At 51.4% G+C, this 21,085-nt stretch overlaps 1 protein-coding gene across 1 annotated transcript in view; it reads left to right on the top strand.

The window, feature by feature from the left end:
- Window positions 1-21,085, top strand: part of TULP3 (TUB like protein 3) — a 41,711-nt gene that overhangs the window by 10,350 nt on the left and 10,276 nt on the right. Inside the window, exons 3-6 of the mRNA XM_056117787.1 lie at window positions 10,891-11,047; window positions 13,055-13,231; window positions 15,743-15,876; window positions 19,973-20,176. Of these exons, the coding sequence (XP_055973762.1) occupies window positions 10,891-11,047; window positions 13,055-13,231; window positions 15,743-15,876; window positions 19,973-20,176 (672 nt within the window). The remainder of the gene's footprint in view (window positions 1-10,890; window positions 11,048-13,054; window positions 13,232-15,742; window positions 15,877-19,972; window positions 20,177-21,085) is intronic.

Below are 21,085 nucleotides of genomic sequence, written 5' to 3' on the forward strand. Positions count from 1 at the left end.
TTGGGGAATTAGTTAGTTTCTACTAAACTGTGCCCCTGAATCCACTGGCCGGCACAGGTCACAGGGAATGACTAGAGGGAAGCCTCGCTCCAAGAAGGAACTGAGTAATTTAGTGTGTGTGTGTCTGTCTGTCTGTCTTTCTGTCTCCCTGTGTGTGTCTTTGTCTGTGTCTGCGTGTCTGTGTGCGCATCTCATCAGATACCCTGTCTTATGTCTTGATTTATTCTTAACCATGTGCTTTTTTTATTATTATTAATTTATTTTTTTAGTTCTTTTTTTTTTATTAGTGAAACACCTTGAGGTACAGTTGTAAGCTTTTTTGTGCTTGGGTCTCAGTTATACAATGATCAAGTACCCATCCCTCACCAGTGCCCATTTTCTACCACCACGGATCCCAGTATCCCTCCCACCCCCCATCCCACCCTGCCTCTGTGACAGGGCTTTTCCTACTGTTCTCTCTCTCCTTTTGGGTCCTGTGGTTTGCATAAGACACATTGAGTGGCAATCGTGTTTGGTTTATAGTCTACTTTCAGCATGCTTCTCCCATCCTGGGAGGATCCTCCCAACACCCTTTATTTGGTGCTCCCTTCTCTATCTGAGCTTCCTTTTCCCCTAGCATGTGTGGCTGGCCTCCAAGCCATGGAGCAAAATTCCCGGTACTAATCTCGGCCACTCTTGGGGCTGGAGCAATAGCACAGCGGTAGGGCGTTTGCCTTGCACGCAGCCAACATGGCCGACCCGAGTTCAATTCCTCCGCCCCTCTCGGAGAGCCCGGCAAGCTACCAAGACTATCTCGCCCGCCCAGCAGAGCCTGGCAAGCTACCCGTGATGTATTTGATATGCCAAACACGGTAACAACAAAGTCTCCAATGGAGACGTTACTGAGCCCGCTGGAGCAAATCGATGATCAACAGGAGGGCCTTTACTTTTACTTTTTAATCTCGGCCACTCTTAGGTGTTAGTCTCCTATTTTGTTACTTTATGTTCCCCAGATGAATATCCCTCTCTTTCTGACTCATTTCGCTGAACATGATACTTTCCGTGTAGTACCACTTGTATGTAAATTTCATGACTTCATCTTTTCTAACACCTACATAGTACTCCATTGTGTAAATGTACCAAAGTTTCTTTAACCAGTCATCTGTTCTCGGGCACTCAATAACCATGTACTTTTATACCTATATAAATCAGAAAGTGGCCTGGTAAGTTTGAAATCACAGTGAGTGGAGTCTGTAAGTTGATCTTTGGTAGGCGTCATTAATGTATGATGGCCTGATCAATTCACCTCTACTAAAGGCCGCGAGCTGCCAAGGGAATGGGATACGGGAGTATCTGGCCTGAACACTTGCCCTACACAGACACTGGATACTCCCAGGAGATCTCACTCCTTGGTTTTCTGTTGCCTGATATCCCTAGAGACCGTTGCCCTTCCCATTCACATATTTTTTTCCATCATCCAGGTAACAGTATTGTTTAGATTTTTTTCCGTATCCTTTTTTTTTCTTGCAACAAAATCTTAGAATTTAATGTTTAAAAAAATTTTTTTTCTTTCTGAGTCACACCCGGAGATGCACAGGGGTTACTCCTGGCTCATGCACTCAGGAATTACTCCTGGCGGTGCTCAGGGGACCCTATGGGATGCTGGGAATTGAACCCGGGTCAGCCGTGTGTGAGGCAAATGCCCTATCTGCTGTGCTATTGCTCCAGCCCCAAATGTTTAAAATTCTTAAATTTTTAGGACCTGGATATGCCTTTTGTGGTAGAGTATAAGCCTGTTTTGTGTATGGTCCTGGGTTCGATCCGAGGCCCCAAGTCCCGTCAATTTTTCGTGGCTCACGGAATGATACAACAAATTACTAAATTTTCAGAGACTTTTAAACCAGGCTGTTTTTGTCCTATGTACGTTTTGGGGGTGTCGTGCGGGCTGAACCCAGATCCTCACGTATTTAAGGTCTGTATTTTGTTTCATCCCTTCTCTTTCTTACACATGTGGTATTTTGTGTCGGGGTTCTCTGATTTAGCAAATTTCTTATATGTTGAAAATTGGCCAGAGAGATAGTACAGCAGGTAGGGCATTTGCCTTGCACATGGCTGACCTGGGGTCAATCCCCATCACCCCATATGGTCCCCCAAGCACCACCAGAAGTAATTCCTGAGTGCAGAGCCAGGAGTAATTCCTGAGCATCGCCAGGTGTGACCCAGAAAGAAAAAAAAAAGAATTTTAAACATTAAATTTTAAAGATTTTATTGCAAGAGAAAAAGGATACAGAAAAAAAGGATACGGAAAAAAATCTAAACAATGCTGTTACCTGAATGATGGAAAAAAAATATGTGAATGGGCAGGGCAACGGTCTCTAGGGATATCAGGCAACAGAAAACCAAGGAGCGAGATTTCCTGGGAGTGTCCAGTGTCCATGCATCCTGGGCATCTCTGGGTGTGACCCAAAAAACAAAAACAAAAAAAGAAATTATATTAGTACTTTTTTCCATCTTGTTGTTTCTGCGTTTTGACTATTACATGTCATGCTGCCCTGGGCATTTATGCATAAGTGTTTTGGAACTATTTGAACCTCGGGTGGGTAAAACACCTCAACATGGGCCTGCAGATACAGGCCTGCTCACCTGGCGTAGTGGAATTACTGGGCCGTGTGGTAGCTTTAGGAACTGCCAGACTGGCCGTGGACATCCCGAGCTGCTGGGGTAGTCGCCCATGGTGCCCAGCATTGCAGGACTAACGGGTGCCACATCCTGGCGCCCCTGCAGTGAATGAGGGCCCTGTTGGCTAAGCTTTGCTGGGGAACCCCTTTGGGCAGGCTCCCCCATCCCAAATAAATACATTTTTTAAAAGCCATTGTTTTCTATAAAGAATCGTCTTTTGTTTGTACTAGTTTCACCGGAGTACTCAAATTTTCAAGGTTTCTAGGCACCTTAGCTGACTCCAGAATGTCAAGATTTTTGGGCTTCCCCGGGATTTGTGCCAAGCATGCTTATGCCATCTGGTGGGCGGCGGTGGAAGTACAACATCATCCCTATGACTTCACCGATACCGACCGCTCTCCCAAGCCTGGGGAACGTAACAAAAACCCACTAAACTTTTTGTAAGAAATGTGGCCAAAATCGACCGCCAAAAGTCACACAGTACACCAAGGGTAAGGGTTCTCCGTCTGCCCAGGGAAAGTGGCGTTATGATGGGAAACGGAGTGGTTACGGAGGTAAAGGCTAAAACTACAAGGACTGGGGCTGGAGAGATAGCACAGCGGGTAGGGCGTTTGCCTTGCTTGCGGCCGACCCGGGTTCGATTCCCAGCATCCCATATGGTCCCCTGAGCACCGCCAGGAGTAACTCCTGAGTGCAGAGCCAGGAATAACCCCTGTGCATTGCCAGGTGTGACCCCCCCAAAAAAAGCAAAATAAATAAATAAACTACAAGGACTGTGTTGAGGCTTGAAAGAGTTGAGCCCAGCTGCAGATCTAAGAGAAGGCTGGCCATTAAGAGATGCAGCATTGACCAGAGCAATAGTACAACAGGTAGGGTGTTTGCCTTGCATGCGGCCGACCTGGGTTCAATCCCTGGCATCCCATATGGTCCCCTGAGCACTGCCAGGAGTGATTCCTGAGTGTAGAGCCAGGAGTTACACCTGAGCATCGCCTGGTGTGACCTAAAAAGCAAAAAAAAAAGATGCAGCATTGTAAACTAGATGAAAGGAGAAGGGACGAGTGATCCAGTTCTAAGTTTCATCTTTTCATCTTTAATTATGAAGATGAAACCCTGGGCTGTATTTTATTTATTTATTTTTAATTAGTGAAACACCATGAGGTACGGTTATAGACTTACAAATTTTTGTGCTTGGGTTTCAGTTATACAATGATCAAGCACCCATCCCTCCACCAGCGCCCATCCTCCACCACCACGGGTCCCATCATCCCTCCCACCCCCCATCCCCCCCATCCCACCCTGCCCTGGGCTGTATTGAACTGGGGAACAGTGAGTGCTTCGGAGGGAAATGAAGTAGCATCATGAATAAACTCCCTGAGACCAGACTTGGGAGGGCGGTCAGTATCCGTTCATGGAAAGTCGGGGCCTGATTGTAGCCGATTCCTCTGCTAACAATCTTCCTGTCCCCACTGTTGTTTCCTGAGTCATTTTGCCGCCATCATTCATTCTTTCATTCCCTCTCCCCCCAAAACTGGTAATAGACTCCTTCGGGTTCTAGAGAAGATGGATTCTTCTAGCTCTTGTTCAATTCCCCAGGGAATCGGGAAATTTGAACCTTTCATTCAAGTGACTCAAAGTCCTGAAGGTGCCTGTTTTCACTGATTCTGGCCATCAGGGGGCCCCCGGGCTCCCTGGCTAACTTCGAGAGGGCCTCTGTCCATGCTGCCTGGTGTCAAGCAGTCTTAGCCTCTCCAGGGAGAGAAATTATAAGTGAGAGATGAGTTGACATCGCCCCTCGGAAACTCAGCACCTCCTTCCTCCCCGACTCGGGTCATGTGTGTGTCAGGAGCAGGTAGAATCGAAAGCAGATGACAGGGCCTGGAGGATGGCACAGCAGGGACAGTGTTTACCTTGCATGTGGCCAACCCGGGTTTGATCCCCAGCATCCCATATGGTCCCCTGAGCACCACCAGGAGTAATTCCCAAGTAAAGACTCAGAGCCCCACTGGGTGTGACCCAAAAAGCAGCCCCCCCTAAAAAAAAAAGCTAATGTCACCAAGGTGGGAATTGGCCCATATGAGGATATTTCTCCCATCCCCGCTCCTACAAGCAGATATCTTGTGATTTTCTTTTTCTTATTTATAAACTAGGTTGGTGTTGACAATAGGTAAGTATTGCAAAATGACTGGAATGAAAATTTGCAGAATAAAATATTATAATTAGGAACTTGGAAACATTGTAGTAGAGAGTTTTTTCATAGTGTTGTAAAGTTCATATTTGAGGCTTAAATTAATTGCTGATAACTGGCGATCTGTTGAAATTCTACTTTAGTTCTAGAAGTTATATCACTCCAATAGTGATAAATCGGGTTGGAGCGATAGCCCAGCGGGTAGGGTGTTTGCCTTACACGCAGCCGACCCGGCAGACCCAGGTTCAATTCCTCTGCCTCTCTCGGAGAGCCCAGCAAACTACCGAGAGTATCTCGCCTGCACGGCAAAGCGTGGCAAGCTACCTGTGATGTATTCGATAGGCCAAACACAGTAACAACAAGTCTCACGGTGGAGACGTTACTGGGCCCGCTCGAGCTAATCAATGAACAATGGGAGGACAGTGCTACAGTGCTACAAACTAGGTTGGCGTTGACAATAGGTGCTGCATTGGATGAGATCAGACACGTTCAGGGGAGTACGGCCGCAGATGCAATGCTGCATTGGAGTAACACAGTCCGAAGTTCATCATTTAAATATCTCTGTTGGTTTATTTGGGGACCACACTCAGCAAGGGGAATGAATTCCTGGCTCTGCGCTGAGGGATCACTCCTGGCAGTGCTTAGGGGACCATGTGGGATGCTTGGCAGGTCAGCTGCGAACAGGGACAGCATGCTACCTGCTGTACTATCTCTCAGGCCCCCTCCCCTTCCCAAATAGCTATTATTTTCCTGAAGTTGTTATCTAAATGAGTTTGGTGGTATACATGTTGTTAGTGAAAGGCTTTACCAGGAACCCTCCTGGGATCACTGGGGCCGGGAGCCTCGTAAGTTCTTACAGATCTAAGAACTTTGTTTAAAAGCAAACCAACTTGTAAAACATGATCAAAGTTAAGCTTCTGACTCTGGTGGTTCCCAGAGGTGGGAGGAATGGGGATGGGGGGGACTGGTTTTTTGCTTTGTTTTTGTTTCATTTGGGGGCCATCCCCAGTAGCACTCCTGTCTCTGTGCTCAGGATGACTCTTCTTTTTTTTTTGTGGGGGGGGGGGGTCACACCCTGTGATGCTCAGGGTTCTTCCTGGCTCTGCACTCAGGAATTAACCTTGGCAGTTCTGGGTGGGTGAACCATATGGGATGCCGGGGATCGAACCCGGGTGGGCCGCGTGCAAGGCAAATGCCCTACCCACTGTATTGTCAGTCCGCGCCCCTCGGGATGACTCTTGGCAGGGCTCGGGGGACCATCTGGGGTGACAGGGATCAAACCTTGGTTGGCTGCATGCAGGGTGAGCACCTTACCTGTTTAACCATCTCTTTGGCCCCCTGGAGGTGTGTGTGGTTTTAAGGGAGGGGAGGTAGTGGAATTTTGGTGGTAGTGCTGGTGAGTTTCAGCACACACACACACACACACACACACACACACACACACACACACACACACCTTGAACTGTGAAACTGTACTCCTGAAATTGTGTAGAGCTGGGAACCGACAGCAAATTAAGCCAGTGTGATTTCAGAAAAATTAGAACTGGGCTTTGTCAGTGAGCTGGGGTGGAAGCAGGTCCTTTGGGTCAGACTCACGAGAGGGAGTGATGAAATGGGGCCCAGGGTGTTCATTTCCAACGGGAACGCTGATCACCTGGCCTGCGCGTCGCTCTCCTGTCCCTGCCTCGGTCCCGGAAATCTGATCCAACGCTCGGGGAAGGAGATGATGAGAGAAACCTTTTAGACAGTCCCCAGGGCCCTTCCCCCTGGGCCACAAGGAAGCCTGATCTAGTTTCTTATCATCTTGTCTGTCATCTTGTCTTCGAAGAAAGTAAAATCCCGGGCTGGAGCGGGGAGGGCGTTTGCCTGGCACACGGCTGACCCAAGTTTGATTCCCGGCATCCCATAGGGCCCCCCAAGCACTGCCAGGAGTAATTCCTGAGTACAGAGCCAGGAGTAGCTCCTGTGCATTGCCAGGTATGACCCAAAAAGAAAAAAAAAAAGTCCCCCAGGAAGTAGAATATCCCCTCCCCCCCGGCCCACTGCGCCAGCTGAACATGTGTGCAGTTCCAGCTCTCTAGACTCCCCTTGTCCAGACAACAGCTGGGCGCACCTTTTCTACACAAAAGCTTTGCTCGGTCATGCAATCAAGCCGACTGGCTGTTGGTGGGGTTTCTGCTCCGTGAGTCGTCAGACAGCTCTGCAGTTGGCGTAGACTGACTGTGGTCCCATAGGTGACTGTTACTCCTCCTTCTCGTCTCTGTGTTTGCGTGTCTTCAGGCAGGATGCTCCTTCCCTACAACACCGAGCTTCTGGGCTGCGAGAGAACCTGTTGGCAGATTCTGTGGCGGGGACCTCAGAGCTGATAGCGCTGTTGGCCCTCTGAGGTCCATCTCTCTCTCTCTCTCTCTCTCTCTCTCTCTCTCTGTGTGTGTGTTCAATCTCAAAAGAGTCTCCCAAATTCCAATGATGGGACTGAGACACTGGCTCAGAGACCTGGGAAGATGCTCTGCATCCTGGAGACCCGAGCTTGAGCCTCGGCATCTCGTGGTCCCCTCTGGGAGCGACCCCCCTCAGCCTACAGCCAGGAGGAGCCTCAAAGCACTGCGGGGTGATGCAAACGCTAAATAAACAACCGACCATTCCGTCCCCACCTGATGTCTTCTCGGTTCACGGTGATAAGAGGTCCTCGGTGTTTTCCTCTTTGTACAGGTCAGGGGAAGGAAATCATTCTTCTTTTTTTTCTTTCTTTGGCTTTTTGGGTCACACCCGGTGATGCTCAGGGGTTACTCCTCTTTTTGCACTCAGGAATTACTCCTGGCGGTGCTCGGGGGACCCTATGGGATGCTGGGAATCGAACCCGGGTTGGCCGCATGCAAGGCAAACACCCTACCCGCTGTGCTATTGCTCCAGCCCCTTTTGAAATTATTTATTTATTTATTTATTTATTTTTTGCTTTTTGGGTCACACCCGGCGTTGCACAGGGGTTACTCCTGGCTTATGCACTCAGGAATTCCTCCTGGTAGTGCTTGGGGGACCATATGGGATGCTGGGAATCGAACCCGGGTCGCCGCATGCAAGGCAAACGCCCTCCCCGCTGTGCTATCACTCCAGCCCCCCCTTTTGAAAAAATTTTAAATTTTATTTATTTTTTGCTTTTTGGGTCATACCCGGATATGCTCCGGGGTCCCTCCTGGCTCATACACTCAGGAATGACTCCTGGCGGTGCTCGGGGGACCCTCTGGGATGCTTGGGAATCGAACCCGGGTCGGCCGCGTGCAAGGCAAACGCCCTCCCCGCTGTGCTATTGCTCCAGCTCCCATTCTGTTTCTTTTATTCTGTCTGGGTAAATTTGCATCCTTTCTTCACCCAATGCAGCAAGAATATACTTCCTTACAGGTAGAGTCACCCTTGGGCGTGAGCCTTCCTCCTCACGGAACATGTAGACCCGCCTGTATACGTACAGATTCGTTTCATTCCCCCTTTCCTTTGTGAAGACGGGATCAACCCTAGTATATGGGTAAGGGCCAACATCAAACCTTGATGCCAGCAAGCCAGTGACACTTTTAAAAATAGTGTTTGTTTGGGGCTGGAGTGGATAGTACAACAGGTAGGGCGTTTGCCTTGCCCGCGGCCGACCCAGGTTCGATTCCCAGCATCCGATATGGTTCCCTCAGTACTGCCAGGAGTAATGCATGAGCCAGGAGTAACCCCTGTGCATCACCGGGTATGACCCCAAAAGCAAAAACACGGTCACGGTCACGGTCCTCCAGTTGTTCATCGATTTGCTCGAGCGGGCCCAGTAACGTCTCCATTGGAGACTTTGTTGCTACTGTGTTTGGCATATCGAGTACGTCACGGGGAGCTTGCCAGGCTCTGCCGTGCGGGCGAGATACTCTCGGTAGCTTGCCGGGCTCTCCAATAGGGCGGAGGAATCGAACTCGGGTCGGCCGTGTTGGCTGTGTGCAAGGCAAACGCCCTACCGCTGTGCTAAAGCAAAAACAGAAAAACAGAAAATAGTGTTTGTTTTCTGGGTTGTACCCTGTGATGCTAAGGCATCCCTCCATCCGAGAGGTGCCCCAGAGCCAGTGCATCTGTGTGCCAAGCACCCCCAAAACCCAACCTCCTCAGCCTGTTGCCAAACTCTTTGTCTTGCTTTCCAGAGTTACTGCTTTATTTGGAAAGTTCCAGCTGCCTTCACTTTTATCTTCTTGCCCTTTTCCCTAATGTTGTTTTCTTTCGAATTTATATTTTGTTTATGTGCGGGGAGTGGGGGGGAGCCAAACCCAGTGATGCTCAGGGATCACTCCTGGTGGTGCTCCGGGAATCATCTGGCATGCCCAGGTTGGCTGCATGTAAGGAAACCGCCTCATCTTCTGAGCTACCTCCCCAGCCCATCTTTCTTAAATATGTAGGTAAAAGGTAAAGGCCCTCCCGTTGATCGTCGATTTGCTCGAGCGGGCCCAGTAACGTCTCCATTGGAGACTTTGTTGTTACTGTGTCTGGCATATCGAATACTCTCGGTAGCTTGCCGGGCTCTCCGAGAGGGGCGGAGGAATCGAACTCGGGTCGGCCATGTTGGCCGCTTGTAAGGCGAACGCCCTACCCGCTGTGCTATCGCTCCAGTAAAGAGAGCAAAAAAAGCAACCTTCATTGCCCTTTTGTGAATTAAAGGTGAAAATAACTTGAGATTTTCAGCAGTGGGTTTGTTTTTGTTTTGGCCAGAGCCTTCCATGCTCAGGGATTACTCCTGGCTCTGTACTTAGGAACCACTCCTGGCAGTTTTGGAAGAACCAGAGGAGGTGCTGGGGATTGAACTGAGTTTACCACCTGCAAGGCAGACCCTACACTAGCCTGTTGCTCCAGTCCCCCGGAAGTGTTGTGTTTTTTCAACCTCTTGACCCCAGTGGAACTGTGAACATTGGTGAATCATTTCAAAGACTACAAAAGGCAAAACACAAAAACCTGATTTATAATACGTACACGTATGTGCCAGTGTTGTTGACGATTTCACCAGTATATGATGCAGGTACAGGTTAAGCTGTGTTAAATGTTTAGCAGGTCCGCAGTAAATAATTGTGGAAGAGCACTGGACTATAGAACCTCACTGACTTAGAGGAAAATATAGCGTGTGTGGTTGTTTCCATTGTAATTTGCAAAAGATAATTTAGAAAACTAGAAAAAGAATCTCTCATATTGTACTCTGCGTGTTCCTGTCCCTATCCCCCCATTTTTTTTTCTTTTTGGGTCACACCTGGCGATGCTCAGGTGTTACTTCTGGCTCATACACTCAAGAATTACTCCTGGCGGTGATCAGGGGACCCTATGGGATGCTGGGAATCGAACCCGGGTTGGCTGTGTGCAAGGCCAATGCCATACCTGCTGTGCTATTGCTTCAGCCAGCCCCTCTACCCACCTTTTAATTTTTTTAAATTTTTTAATTTATTTATTTTTTGCTTTTTGGGCCACACCCGGTGATGCACAGGGGTTACTCCTGCCTCTGCACTCAGGAGTCACTCCTGGCGGTGCTCAGGGGACCATATGGGATGCTGGGAATCGAACCCGGGTCGGCCGCGTGCAAGGCAAACGCCCTACCCGCTGTGCTATCTCTCCAGCCCCCCCTACCCACCTTTTACATATGGTGGTGGTGGTTCATATTTGAGCCATCTATTTGGTGGTTCTGGGCATTGAACCTCATACTCACTGCTGAGACACATCCCTGGCCAGCGTGTTTACACTTTAAATTTGTGGTCCTGATCTGACAATAATGATTATCACTGTATGTCTTTTCTGTCAGCTTAGATCTTGTTCCTAGTTGGTCTCGAAATGTGCCAGACATTCCAAACAGATCTTCATAGCTAGTCGATCAAGGTTTGTTTGGTGAAGCGAGTGAATCTTTGTGCCCCTTCAGGTCCTCACCTTTCCTGTGACTGAAGGGAGCAAAACTCACTTAGAAGGAGTTTTTCTGTGACCGCCGAGGAGCTCGTGGTGTGAAGCTGCAGCTCTCCACGGAGCGCCCCTCAGTGTCTCCTCCCTTTTCCTTGCAGAGAGCGCTGCTGGAGAAAAGGCAGAGAAAGAAGCGCCTCGACCCACTCATGGTTCAGCCCAACCCTGACGCCGGGTTTCGTCGGCCAAAGCTAAGGCGTGGGGAGGAGCAGACCCCTTTGGTGGAGTCGGGGCCGCACAGGGAGGCCATCCTGCCTGGTGGGTATCTGCACTGAGGCTGTGCCCAAGGGGGGTGGAGCTGTCACACACCAAGAGAAGGCAGGAAGCCTGTGGAGGGACACAGTTAGCAGCATTCATCAGAGTCCTGGAAACTGCATTTGAGTTAGAAGGAAAGTAGTGACCTATTTAGTGGAAGACCTAGTATTATTATTATTATTATTATTATTAAGGGGCTGGAGTGATAACACAGTGGTAGGGCATTTGCCTTGCGTGCAGCCAGCCCGGCCGAGCCAGGTTCGATTCCTCCGCCCCTCTTGGAGAGCCTGACAAGCTACCAAGAGTATCACGCCTGCACGGCAAAGCCTGGCAAGCTACCGGTGATGTGTTCGGTATGCCAAACACGGTAACAAGAAGTCTCATGATGGGGACGTTACTGGGCCCGCTTGAGCAAATTGATGAACTACAGGAGGACAGTGACAGTGATTATTGTTAAGAATAGTAAGGGTATTTTGGTGGGGGGAGGGGCGGGATTCATTCCTCCTCCTGTTTTGGAGCTAGACCTGGTGTTTCTTGGGGATCATATGGTACTGGGGACCCCCACATAGAAAGCACCTCCAGTTCTGTGAGCCAGTTTCTTGGTCTCAATAGAAAGTCACTGGGTTTGCTCTCCACCCTAGAATAGGTTTTGGTTTTTTCTGTTGTTTTTGTTTGTTTGTTTGTTTTTGCTTTTTGGGTCACACCCAGTGATGCTCAGGGGTTCCTCCTGGCTCTGCACTCAGGAACTACTCCTGGCGGTGCTCGGGGGACCCTATGGGGTGCTGGGAATCAAACCTGGGTCGACTGCGTGCAAGACAAACACTCTCCCCGCTGTGCTATTGCTCCTGCCCTTTTTCTGTTGGTTTTGGACCACATCTGGTCGTGCCCGGGTCCTACTTCTGGCTAGGTAGCAGCTCCCAGAGATGCCCAATGGAGCTGGGCTGGAACCCAGGGCTTCTTTCTGATGAAAATGGCTCGAAGAACTGTGCTCCAGTTCTTCGAGCCATCTTCCAGGCCTAGACAACTTATTATTTTAGATGCCATAAAAGCGAGTTCAGGGCTGGAGCAGTAGCACAACTGGTAGGGCGTTTGCCTTGATTCAGAGGGTTTTTGGTTTTTGTTTGTTTGGGGGTCACACCAGGCAGCGTTCAGGACTTAACCCAGGCTGTGCTCCCCAGGATCAGTCCTGGTGGGCTCGAGGGACCAAATGGGATGCCTGGGATTGAACCTGGCTAGGCTACATACAAGGCAAGAGCCTTCCTCCCTGTACTGCCATCCCAGCCCCTCATCTTTCAGAGCTAACCGGGAAGTAGGAGTGAGTAAGGGCACCCATGCTTCTGGTAGCTGCGACTCAAAGGCGCACTCAGGGCAGGCAGGTCTCAGCTTGAGCCCCTTGAACTTGACCGGCCTGGGTAGCATCAAAGCTCTGGAGCACAGACTTAGATTTTTATTTTTCTATTTTTATTTATTTTATTTATTTATTTCTACGTTTTGGGTCACACCCGGCAATGCTCAGGGGTGGTTACTTCTGGCTTCGCACTCAGGAATCACTCCTGGAGGTGCTCGGGGGACCCTATGGGATGCTGGGAATCGAACCCGGGTCAGCTGTGTGCAAGGCAAACGCCCTACCCGCTGTGCTATTGTTCCAGCCCCTAGGTTTTTATTTTTATTTATTTATTTATTTTTTTGGTTTGTTTAGTTTGGGGGCCACACTCTGTGGTACTCAGGGCTTCCTTCTGGCGCTGCAGCAGTGAGTTACTCCTGGCCCCGCGCCATACCTGCTGTACTTCAGCCCTGACTTTGTTTTCTGATGTTAAGTTTCTAAATGACGACCTCAAGTATCGTTTGCATCCGGGAAACGTAAACCAAGGAGCACCAGTTCAGCGTTACCTGTTCATGCAAAGATGAGGAGTGCAGTGGTTTGGTGGTTCTGCATTCTCGTACGCACCCAAACCACTCAGTGAGAAAAGCCTCATTTCTTTCTCTCATTGTCTCTCCTTCGGGTCCCAGGCATCGATGGCCCGGCCGCCTTCATGAAACCCGATGTTCAGGATTTGGAAATGGAACTTCCGGTCCTCGCTGTTGACTCTCCTGCGGCTGAAGTGGACACTGAGGGACACGCGGGTCAGACAAACACTGTGGACGCTGTCCCCAAGCAGGACCTGCAGGAGGTCCTTCAAAAACACGGTGAGGATCAGTGCAGACCACGTGACGGACTCAGTGACTGTCAGGTCGTCGGTGCTGACTTCGGCATCTTGTGCTTTGACCTTTTTTTCGCGGGGAGGGAAGGTTGGGCTGGGGGTTCACTCATGTGGGAAAGGTACAAGTCAAGTTTCTTGCACCCCCTATCCTATTGCTCCAGCCTCTTACTTTCATTGTTGGAGAACATTCTAGCTGGCGATAAGGCAGCTAAGGGCTTAACAGGTTGCAGTGTTAGGCACCGTGACCTCTGGATGGTGGTTCGGTCATTTTCAGCAATATTAGCAATTACCCTAATTCCTACTCAAAAATAAGACAGAGTGGGGCCGGAGCGATAGCACAGCAGGTAGGGCCTTTGCCTTGCACGCAGCCGACCTGGGTTCGATCCCCGGCATCCTATATGGTCCCCCAAGCACTGCCAGGAGTAATTCCTGAGTGCAGAGCCAGGAGGAACCCCTGAGCATTGCTTGGTGTGACCCAAAAAGCAAAAAAAAAAAAAAAAAAAGACAGAGTAGAAAGAGCCAGCAGCATTAATTATAATTAATTATAATTTATATAATACCTTCTTTTGTCTGTGTGTGTGGCCAAACCCAGTGGTGTGGGGTTTTCTCTTTGGGGGTGGCAGGTGTTTCATCCAGCAGTGCTCAGAGGCTACTCCTGACCCAGTGCTTGGGAGTCACTCCGGATGGTGCTCTGGGGTCACTGTGGTGCCAGCCAGGGACTGAACCTGGGTCTCCCACATGCCCTGGAGCTATTTCTCTGGCCTCTTAGGTGGGATTTCTAGCTGAGAAAGCGTAGCGCAGTTGGGCCTGGGAAAAGCTGCCCTGCACCATAACAAGTGAATTGGAGAGAGGAGCAGGTCTGGAGGCAGAATTAACCCACCAGGAGATGCATTGGCTGGTGGGGTGAGTTACGCTGTGATGCTGAAATAGAATTACACTGCCGGGCTGTGTGGAAAGGGTAAGAAGTGTGTCGGAGGGAGGCGCTGACTCGGCTGAGCCTGGGAGAATGCATGGACTTAGCAGCGGAGGAAGCAGCTGGAGACTGACACTGGACTGGCAAAACCTTGACTGACACCAGGGGAATTTTATTTCAAAACACTAAAGGGTTTATTGACCGCTTAGGGTCTCCAGGTTGCAGACCAGAGAACTAGCTGTCCAAGAGGCGAACTCATCTAGATGTTCCTGCTCCTTAGCTGGCGAGCCTGGGCGAAAGAATCTAGCGCAGGGCCTGGAGCAATAGCACAGCGGGGAGGGCGTTTGCCTTGCACACGGCCAACCCGGGTTCGATTCCCAGCATCCCATGTGGTCCCCCGAGCACCGCCAGGAGTAATTCCTGAGTGCATGAGCCAGGAGTAACCCCTGAGCATCGCCTGGTGTGACCCCCCCAAAAAAACAAACAAAAAAAACCCTCCATGCAGGGGCCTGGGGTGAGGCAGTGAGTGCAAGCAGGTGCGTGGGGTAGTAGAGGGCATGTGGTCAGGGCAGGCAGGCGGACGCCTGAGCTCTGAGCCGACACGCTCAGTCTGGGATCTTACCTCTGCCCCCCAGAACTGTTCTTGGCCTCAGTTTCCCATCTCTAAGGATGCAGGCCCATTCCTCTCCCACCTCGATGAGTCCAGCAGAACCAAGGGCAGGACCTGCCCGGCCAGAGAGGAGGAAGCACGTGGGGAGCTTTCCGTGTCCTCCAGGCCGGTTCCCGGCGCTGGAGCTGAGGTGCAGGTAGACATGGCCCTGACCCTGACCGGGCGCCGAATCCCTCACTGTGAAGGGGGATCTGCACCCTTGCAGGTCTGCGAGTGCAGCCGCGCTCTCTCAGAACAGCCCCCTCCAGCGCCAGGCCGGCTCAGCCCTCTCGGCACGTGGCATCTTGGGGCTGGAGCGATAGCACAGCGGGGAGGGCGTTTGTCTTGCACGCGGCCGACCCGGGTTCGAGTCCCAGCATCCCATAGGGTCCCCTAAGCACCACCAGGAGTAATTCCTGGGTGCAGAGCCAGGAGGAACCCCTGTGCATTGCCGGGTGTGACCCAAAAAGCAAAAAAAAAAGTGGCGTCTTGACTCTGAAGCACATTAAGTGCTTCTCGATTAAGCTCTCAGAAGTGTCACTTTGGCAGATTATAATTTTTGGGGGGTCACACCCAGCGATGCACAGGGGTTCCTCCTGGCTCTGCTCTCAGGAATTACCCCTGGCGGTACTCAGGAGACCTTATGGGATGCTGGAAATTGAACATGGGTCGGCCACGTGCAAGGCAAACGCCCTACCCGCTGTGCTATTTCTCCAGCCCCAGATTTTAATCTTTAAGTGGTTCCCATGTGCCTGTCCTACAAACGTGGGCGCAATATCTCTTTTTCTGGTCCCCTTTCCTTTATTGTTGCTCTATTCAAGACCCACAAGCCCTACCCACTGGACTGCCCCTCCCGCTCCTTAATGATGTCTTTGCTTCAGAGATTTCCGTTTTCCATAAGGGCTGGCAGCTGTTGACGTTTCCTTTCCCGACAGGTATTTCAGGCAGTCTGAACTTTGACGAGGAGGGGACTGACTCTGCGGAAGAAGAAGGAAAACGGTTCAGATCTCACCCACCCAGTTTGGAGGCTGAGACGCTCTCATCTGGGCCCAGCCGGCTGTCCATCACAGTACGTAGGTCTGGACCGTCTCCAGAGTTGAGTGAGAGCTGCCATCTTAGGGTTCGGTTAGGACCAAGGGAGTTACTTGCCAAACATCCCTTTGGCATTACGTACCATTGCTAACTTAGGTGCTTCGCCAAAAGATTTCAGCTCAGATTTTTTTTTTTTTTGCTTTTTGGGTGACACCCAGCGATGCTCAGGGGTTCCTCCTGGCTCATGCACTCAGGAATCGCTCCTGGAGGTGCTCTGGGGACCATATGGGATTCTGGGAATTGAACCTGGGTCGACCGCGTGCAAGGCAAACGCCGTACCCTCTGTGCTATTGCTCCAGCCCCCTGATTGAGTTTTTGGTCTTTTTTTTTCTTTTTTGGGTCACACTTGGCGATGCACAGGGTTTATTTCTGGCTCTACACTCAGGAACTACTCCTGACGGTGCTCAGGGGACCCTAAGAGATGCTGGGAATCAAACCTGGGTCGGTCGAGTACAAGGCGAACGCCTTACCCGCTGTGCTATCGCTCTAGCCCTGCTTTTTGAAATTTCCCCAAGACTGTTTGCAGAAGTTACTTGCGGCCTCACAATGCCCTCTGACCTCCTGGCCAACGCCAGCCTAGAGGTGGGTGTCCACAGACAGTGGGGGACGCCACCAACACAGTCACAGACACCGTGGCACCAGGAAAGCGGATGTGGGAAGGATAGAGGCACCGGGGCATGGCACAGCGGGGACGGGGACCCTGTGTGTGTCTCCATGACCTCGTCAGCTCTATGCGGTAGACAGGGACAGATGAGATGCCGGCCTTCGCACAACTGGCCCCTGGACAGATGAACAGATGGAACGAGACAAAAACACCACGTTCCCCTCTGGTTCTGGGAGAATACACTAAGAACCAATTTGTCAAGAGAGAAAAAACATGAGTGATAGAGCGGACAGCTCTGTCACTGTCAGGGGGAGACTGTGCTCACGCGCCACCCTCAGACAGGAAGTGCAGCTGGCCTGGGGGACAGTGGGCGTGACCCCAGGACACTCGGGCAGCCGGGGACCATCACCAAACCCAAAGATGTCCCAAGCATTTGCATTTTCAATACCAAGTTTTCCTGCCTGCCAACAATTCAAAGTACCAGAGAGCAAAATTTCAGCCAGAAGACGGTTACAAGAAGATGCTGGGGAAATTCCCTCTATGTTCAGAAGTTAAGGCACCATTCCAGGCAACTCAGAGACTAAAGAATAAGCGGGGGGAGGGGGAGAATGAGGGACTGGAGTGGGGAGGGTGTTTGCCTTGCACGCGGCCAACCCGGGTTCGATTCCCAGCATCCCATAGGGTCCCCCAAGCACCACCAGGAGTGATTCCTGAGTGCATGAGCCAGGAGTAACCCCTGAGCATTGTAAGGCCACAAGTAACTTCTCAGCTTCCTGTGGGTTCCCCCTGCACCCCGGGAGATGCTCACCTCCCCTCAGCCCTGCACACCTACCCATTCGGGACGTCCTGTGTTGATGAGTCCATCACACCGTCCATGTTTTGGGGCCCGGCTGTGTGCACGGCACGGGTGTGCTCGGGTGACGCCAGCGGCAGCTGTCAGCCTTCCCTGGGACAGAGCCGGCGTCCCCATGTCCCTACATAACCACTGTTGGCTTCTCTGCTTGCTGTGCTGGAAACTCGGGGTGCCCCATCCCGTGCATGCAGGGGGCAGATGTCTCCCCGCACGCCCTAGCCTAGAAGATCGGGGCGGGGGGAGGCAGACGTGGGAGCCGCAGGTCAGGGCGTCCTGGGCATGTGGAAGGAAGGAGCTCTGGGCCCGAATGATCCCACATCTGGCAAAGGTGCTCAGGGAGCACAGTTCGCCCAAGACCCTCGCTGCCCCGCCCGTGGGGGTGGCCCCCTGCACTCAGGCCTTCTCGAAGGCGGCAGGCCAGGGCGCAGAAGGCGGGACACGAGCTCCTGGGCAGCTCGGCCCCCACCCCACACTGTTACCACAAGGCAAGTCCTGGGACCCCGAGCACACCCCACCCTGGGCTGGGACTCAGAGATGGGCGCCCTGCCCTGTCCAGGTGCCAGCCCGAGTCGAGGTGCCTTAGATCCTCAAGGCTCTTCAGGAAAACAGCCACTTGTATTTCTATTTCAGTCCCCTTGGGGTTCGGGGACCATCCCCGCGGTGTTCATGCTTTACCCCTGCTCAATCCAGGGTCGCTCTGGGTGCTGTTTGGTCAACCCCCTGCGCTGCTGGGCACGGAAATCGGGGCTGACCACGCTGAGGCAAGCGCGTCCCCGGGTGTATAGGACCTGCCTGGTCTGCCTCAGGCTCTGCTTGGCGCGGGCCTGGGGGCAGCTCAGGCAGAAGGACAGGTCCACTTCTCTCCCTGCAAGGCCTGGAAGGACTCGGGGCACAGCAGGTGCCAGTGTCCCCCCCACCCCAAGCCCCAGCAGAAACCTGCGGGGCGCTGAGGGACCCAGTGCAGGCCCAAGGGACACTCCGCCTTGGCCACTGAGGTCCGCCGTCAGCTCCCCAAGGTGCCCGGGCGTGGCCTGGTCACCACTCCCTTGCCTTCGCTGCTGTCACCCCCCACCCCCCCATGCCCATGCATCATATCCTCCTGGGCCTTCTCCACCCCCGCCTCAGTCTGCCCAGGAAAAATGGGCCAGTGGGGCCAGGCAAGCACTTGGGCTTGTCCCCGGAGGAGCAGCCTGTCAGGTGGCGGCCGTGGCAGTATTTTTTTTCCGTAGAACTTATTAGATTAGAAACTTAGTCAAACAGCCTCGCTACTGCCTCTCTCCAAAGTCACTGTCAACAAGGAGAATTGATGCCTTAGAAATAAAAAGAAACTCCGATGCATTAGTCAGGGTGAGGAAGTGTTTGCACAAAAGGTTTGTTCTCCCAGTAAACAGCCACAATGGGATTGTAATCAAATTTCTTAATTATTTCTATAAAATCTTGGGTACATGAAAATACACAAAGCCCTTTTTTCAAGAAAGTCACTGTTTGCGAGGGCCTTAGATGAGGGAAGAAGGAACTGGAGGAGCCCTCGTTTGACTGGAAGGTTCTAGAAAGGTCCGGAATGTGCTTCCTCTTCCCAGACTGGTAGCACGAGGGGTGCCTGTGCTGGCCAGAGGCTCAGCACTGCTTCTGATGAGACCCCCGGGCAGCCCCTCCAGGGAGATGGGGAACAGGCCTTTGCTCCCAGCTGCTCTGAGCACAGACACACACGGAAGGTTCTGGAATCTCTGCTGGCAGGGGAGGCAGTCGTGGTGTGGGTGTGGGTGCTAGGTGTTGACTGTGTGCAGCGAGATGATGGTCACTCGTTTGGTGCAGAGTCCCACCTTGCACATGTGACCTTCCCAGTGGACAGCAGTGGGGCAGCCCAGGAAGGCTCTGATGCTGGAGAAGTTGAGGCTGGATGAAAGGCGGGCGCTATGGGGGGTCCCAGCGGGAAAGCACAGGAAAGATCTAGATGCTTCATGAAAATCAACATGAGGGTTCCAGCTTCAAAAGGGCTGGAGCGATAGCACAGCGGGTAGGGCGTTTGCCTTGCATGCGGCTGGCCCAGCAACCCGAGTTTGATTCTTTCGCCCCTCTCGGAGAGCCTGGCAAGCTACCGAGAGTATTTCACCTGCACGGCAAAGCCTGGCAAGCTCCCCGTGATGTATTCGATATGCCAAACACAGTAACAACAAGTCTCACAATGTTACTGGGCCCGCTCGAGCAAATCGATGAACAACGGGAGGACAGTGCTACAGTGGACAGTGTTTGCAGAAGGAAGACATAGGGATAAAGCAACCAATGGTCTTGTTGTCGAAGTGTTTCTTAAGAGAGAGTTGGAGGTTTTCTTTTTTGCTTTTCTTTTTTTTTTTTTCTGCTTTTTGGGTCACACCCGGCAATGCACCTGGCAGGGTTCCTCCTGGCTCTGCACTCAGGAGTCACTCCTGGCGGTGCTCAGGGGACCCTATGGGATGCTGGGAATCGAACCCGGGTCGGCTGCGTGCAAGGCAAACGCCCTACCTACCCGCTGTGCTATCTCTCCAGCCCCTCTTTTTTTCTTTTTTTAAAACGGTATCTGTTGATTACATTTTGAGAGTTGACGGTTTTCTGATGTTTGGACGCTGCTGCTTTCAGGACTTGGGCGCTTCCCATTCCGTAGCCCGGCAAATAGCAGCAGAGAAGCTCTTGGGCGATCTGGAGAATTTAGAGGACTTTGCCTACCGCCCCGCCCCTCGGGGCATCACCATGACCTGTCGGATAACCCGAGACAAAAAAGGAATGGATCGGGGTCTCTTCCCCACTTACTTTATGCACCTGGAAAAGAGTAAGAATGAGAAGGTAGGAGACTGAATTCTCAGCACGAATCAGGGACTCCAGGGGAAGATCGTTGGGGGTGTTGGGGTGTGCATATGTGTGGGGGAGGGGGAGGGGGTGCAGGGTGGGGGGTCACTGTCACTGTCCTCCTGTTGTTCATCGATTTGCTCGAGCGGGCCCAGTAGTGTCTTCATCGTGAGACTTTTTGTTACTGTGTCTGGCATATCGGATACGGCACGGGGAGCTTGCCAGGCTTTGCCTGTGGGCTCAGGAGACCATACAGGATGCTGGAGAGCAAAGTCACAACAAGGCAGTCGCCCTCCCTGCTGTACTACCACTCACTGGCTTTATGCATAAGTATGAAGCAGCTTAATTTGAAGAACATACTTTGTGTTATTCCCAGGGTCTCAGTCGATGGTTTTATGAGATTTAAGATATCACTGTACCACTGTCATCCTGTTGTTCATCGATTGCCTCGAGCAGGCCCCAGTAACGTCTCCTTCGTCCTAGCACTGAGATTTTAGAAAGTGCCACATTCGAGGCTCTTTCAGGGTCAGGAGAATGAGACCCATCACTGTTACTGGTTTTTGGCATATTGAATACGCCACATGGGGAATTTGCCAGACTCTGCCGTGTGGGCAGGATACTTTTGGCCAGGTTCTCCAGAGTAAGAACTAGATAATAAGATGTTTATGTTAGAGATTAGATGTACGATGATGATATTAGAACCATGCTTTTATTGAGCATTTTTGACATACCATGGATGTGCTGCTATATATATATATATATATATATATATATATATATATATATAAAATCTTCTGTGCTCCTGGTAGTAGCAGCCTTGTAAAATAGGAGAGAGAGAGAGAGTGTGTGTGTTGGGGAGGTGTGCTTTGGTTTTGGGATCAAACCTGATGATGACGGGCATCAGGG

This window comes from Sorex fumeus, unplaced genomic scaffold (assembly GCF_029834395.1).
Source record: "Sorex fumeus unplaced genomic scaffold, SorFum_2.1 ptg000036l, whole genome shotgun sequence".
Classification (NCBI taxonomy): domain Eukaryota; kingdom Metazoa; phylum Chordata; class Mammalia; order Eulipotyphla; family Soricidae; genus Sorex; species Sorex fumeus.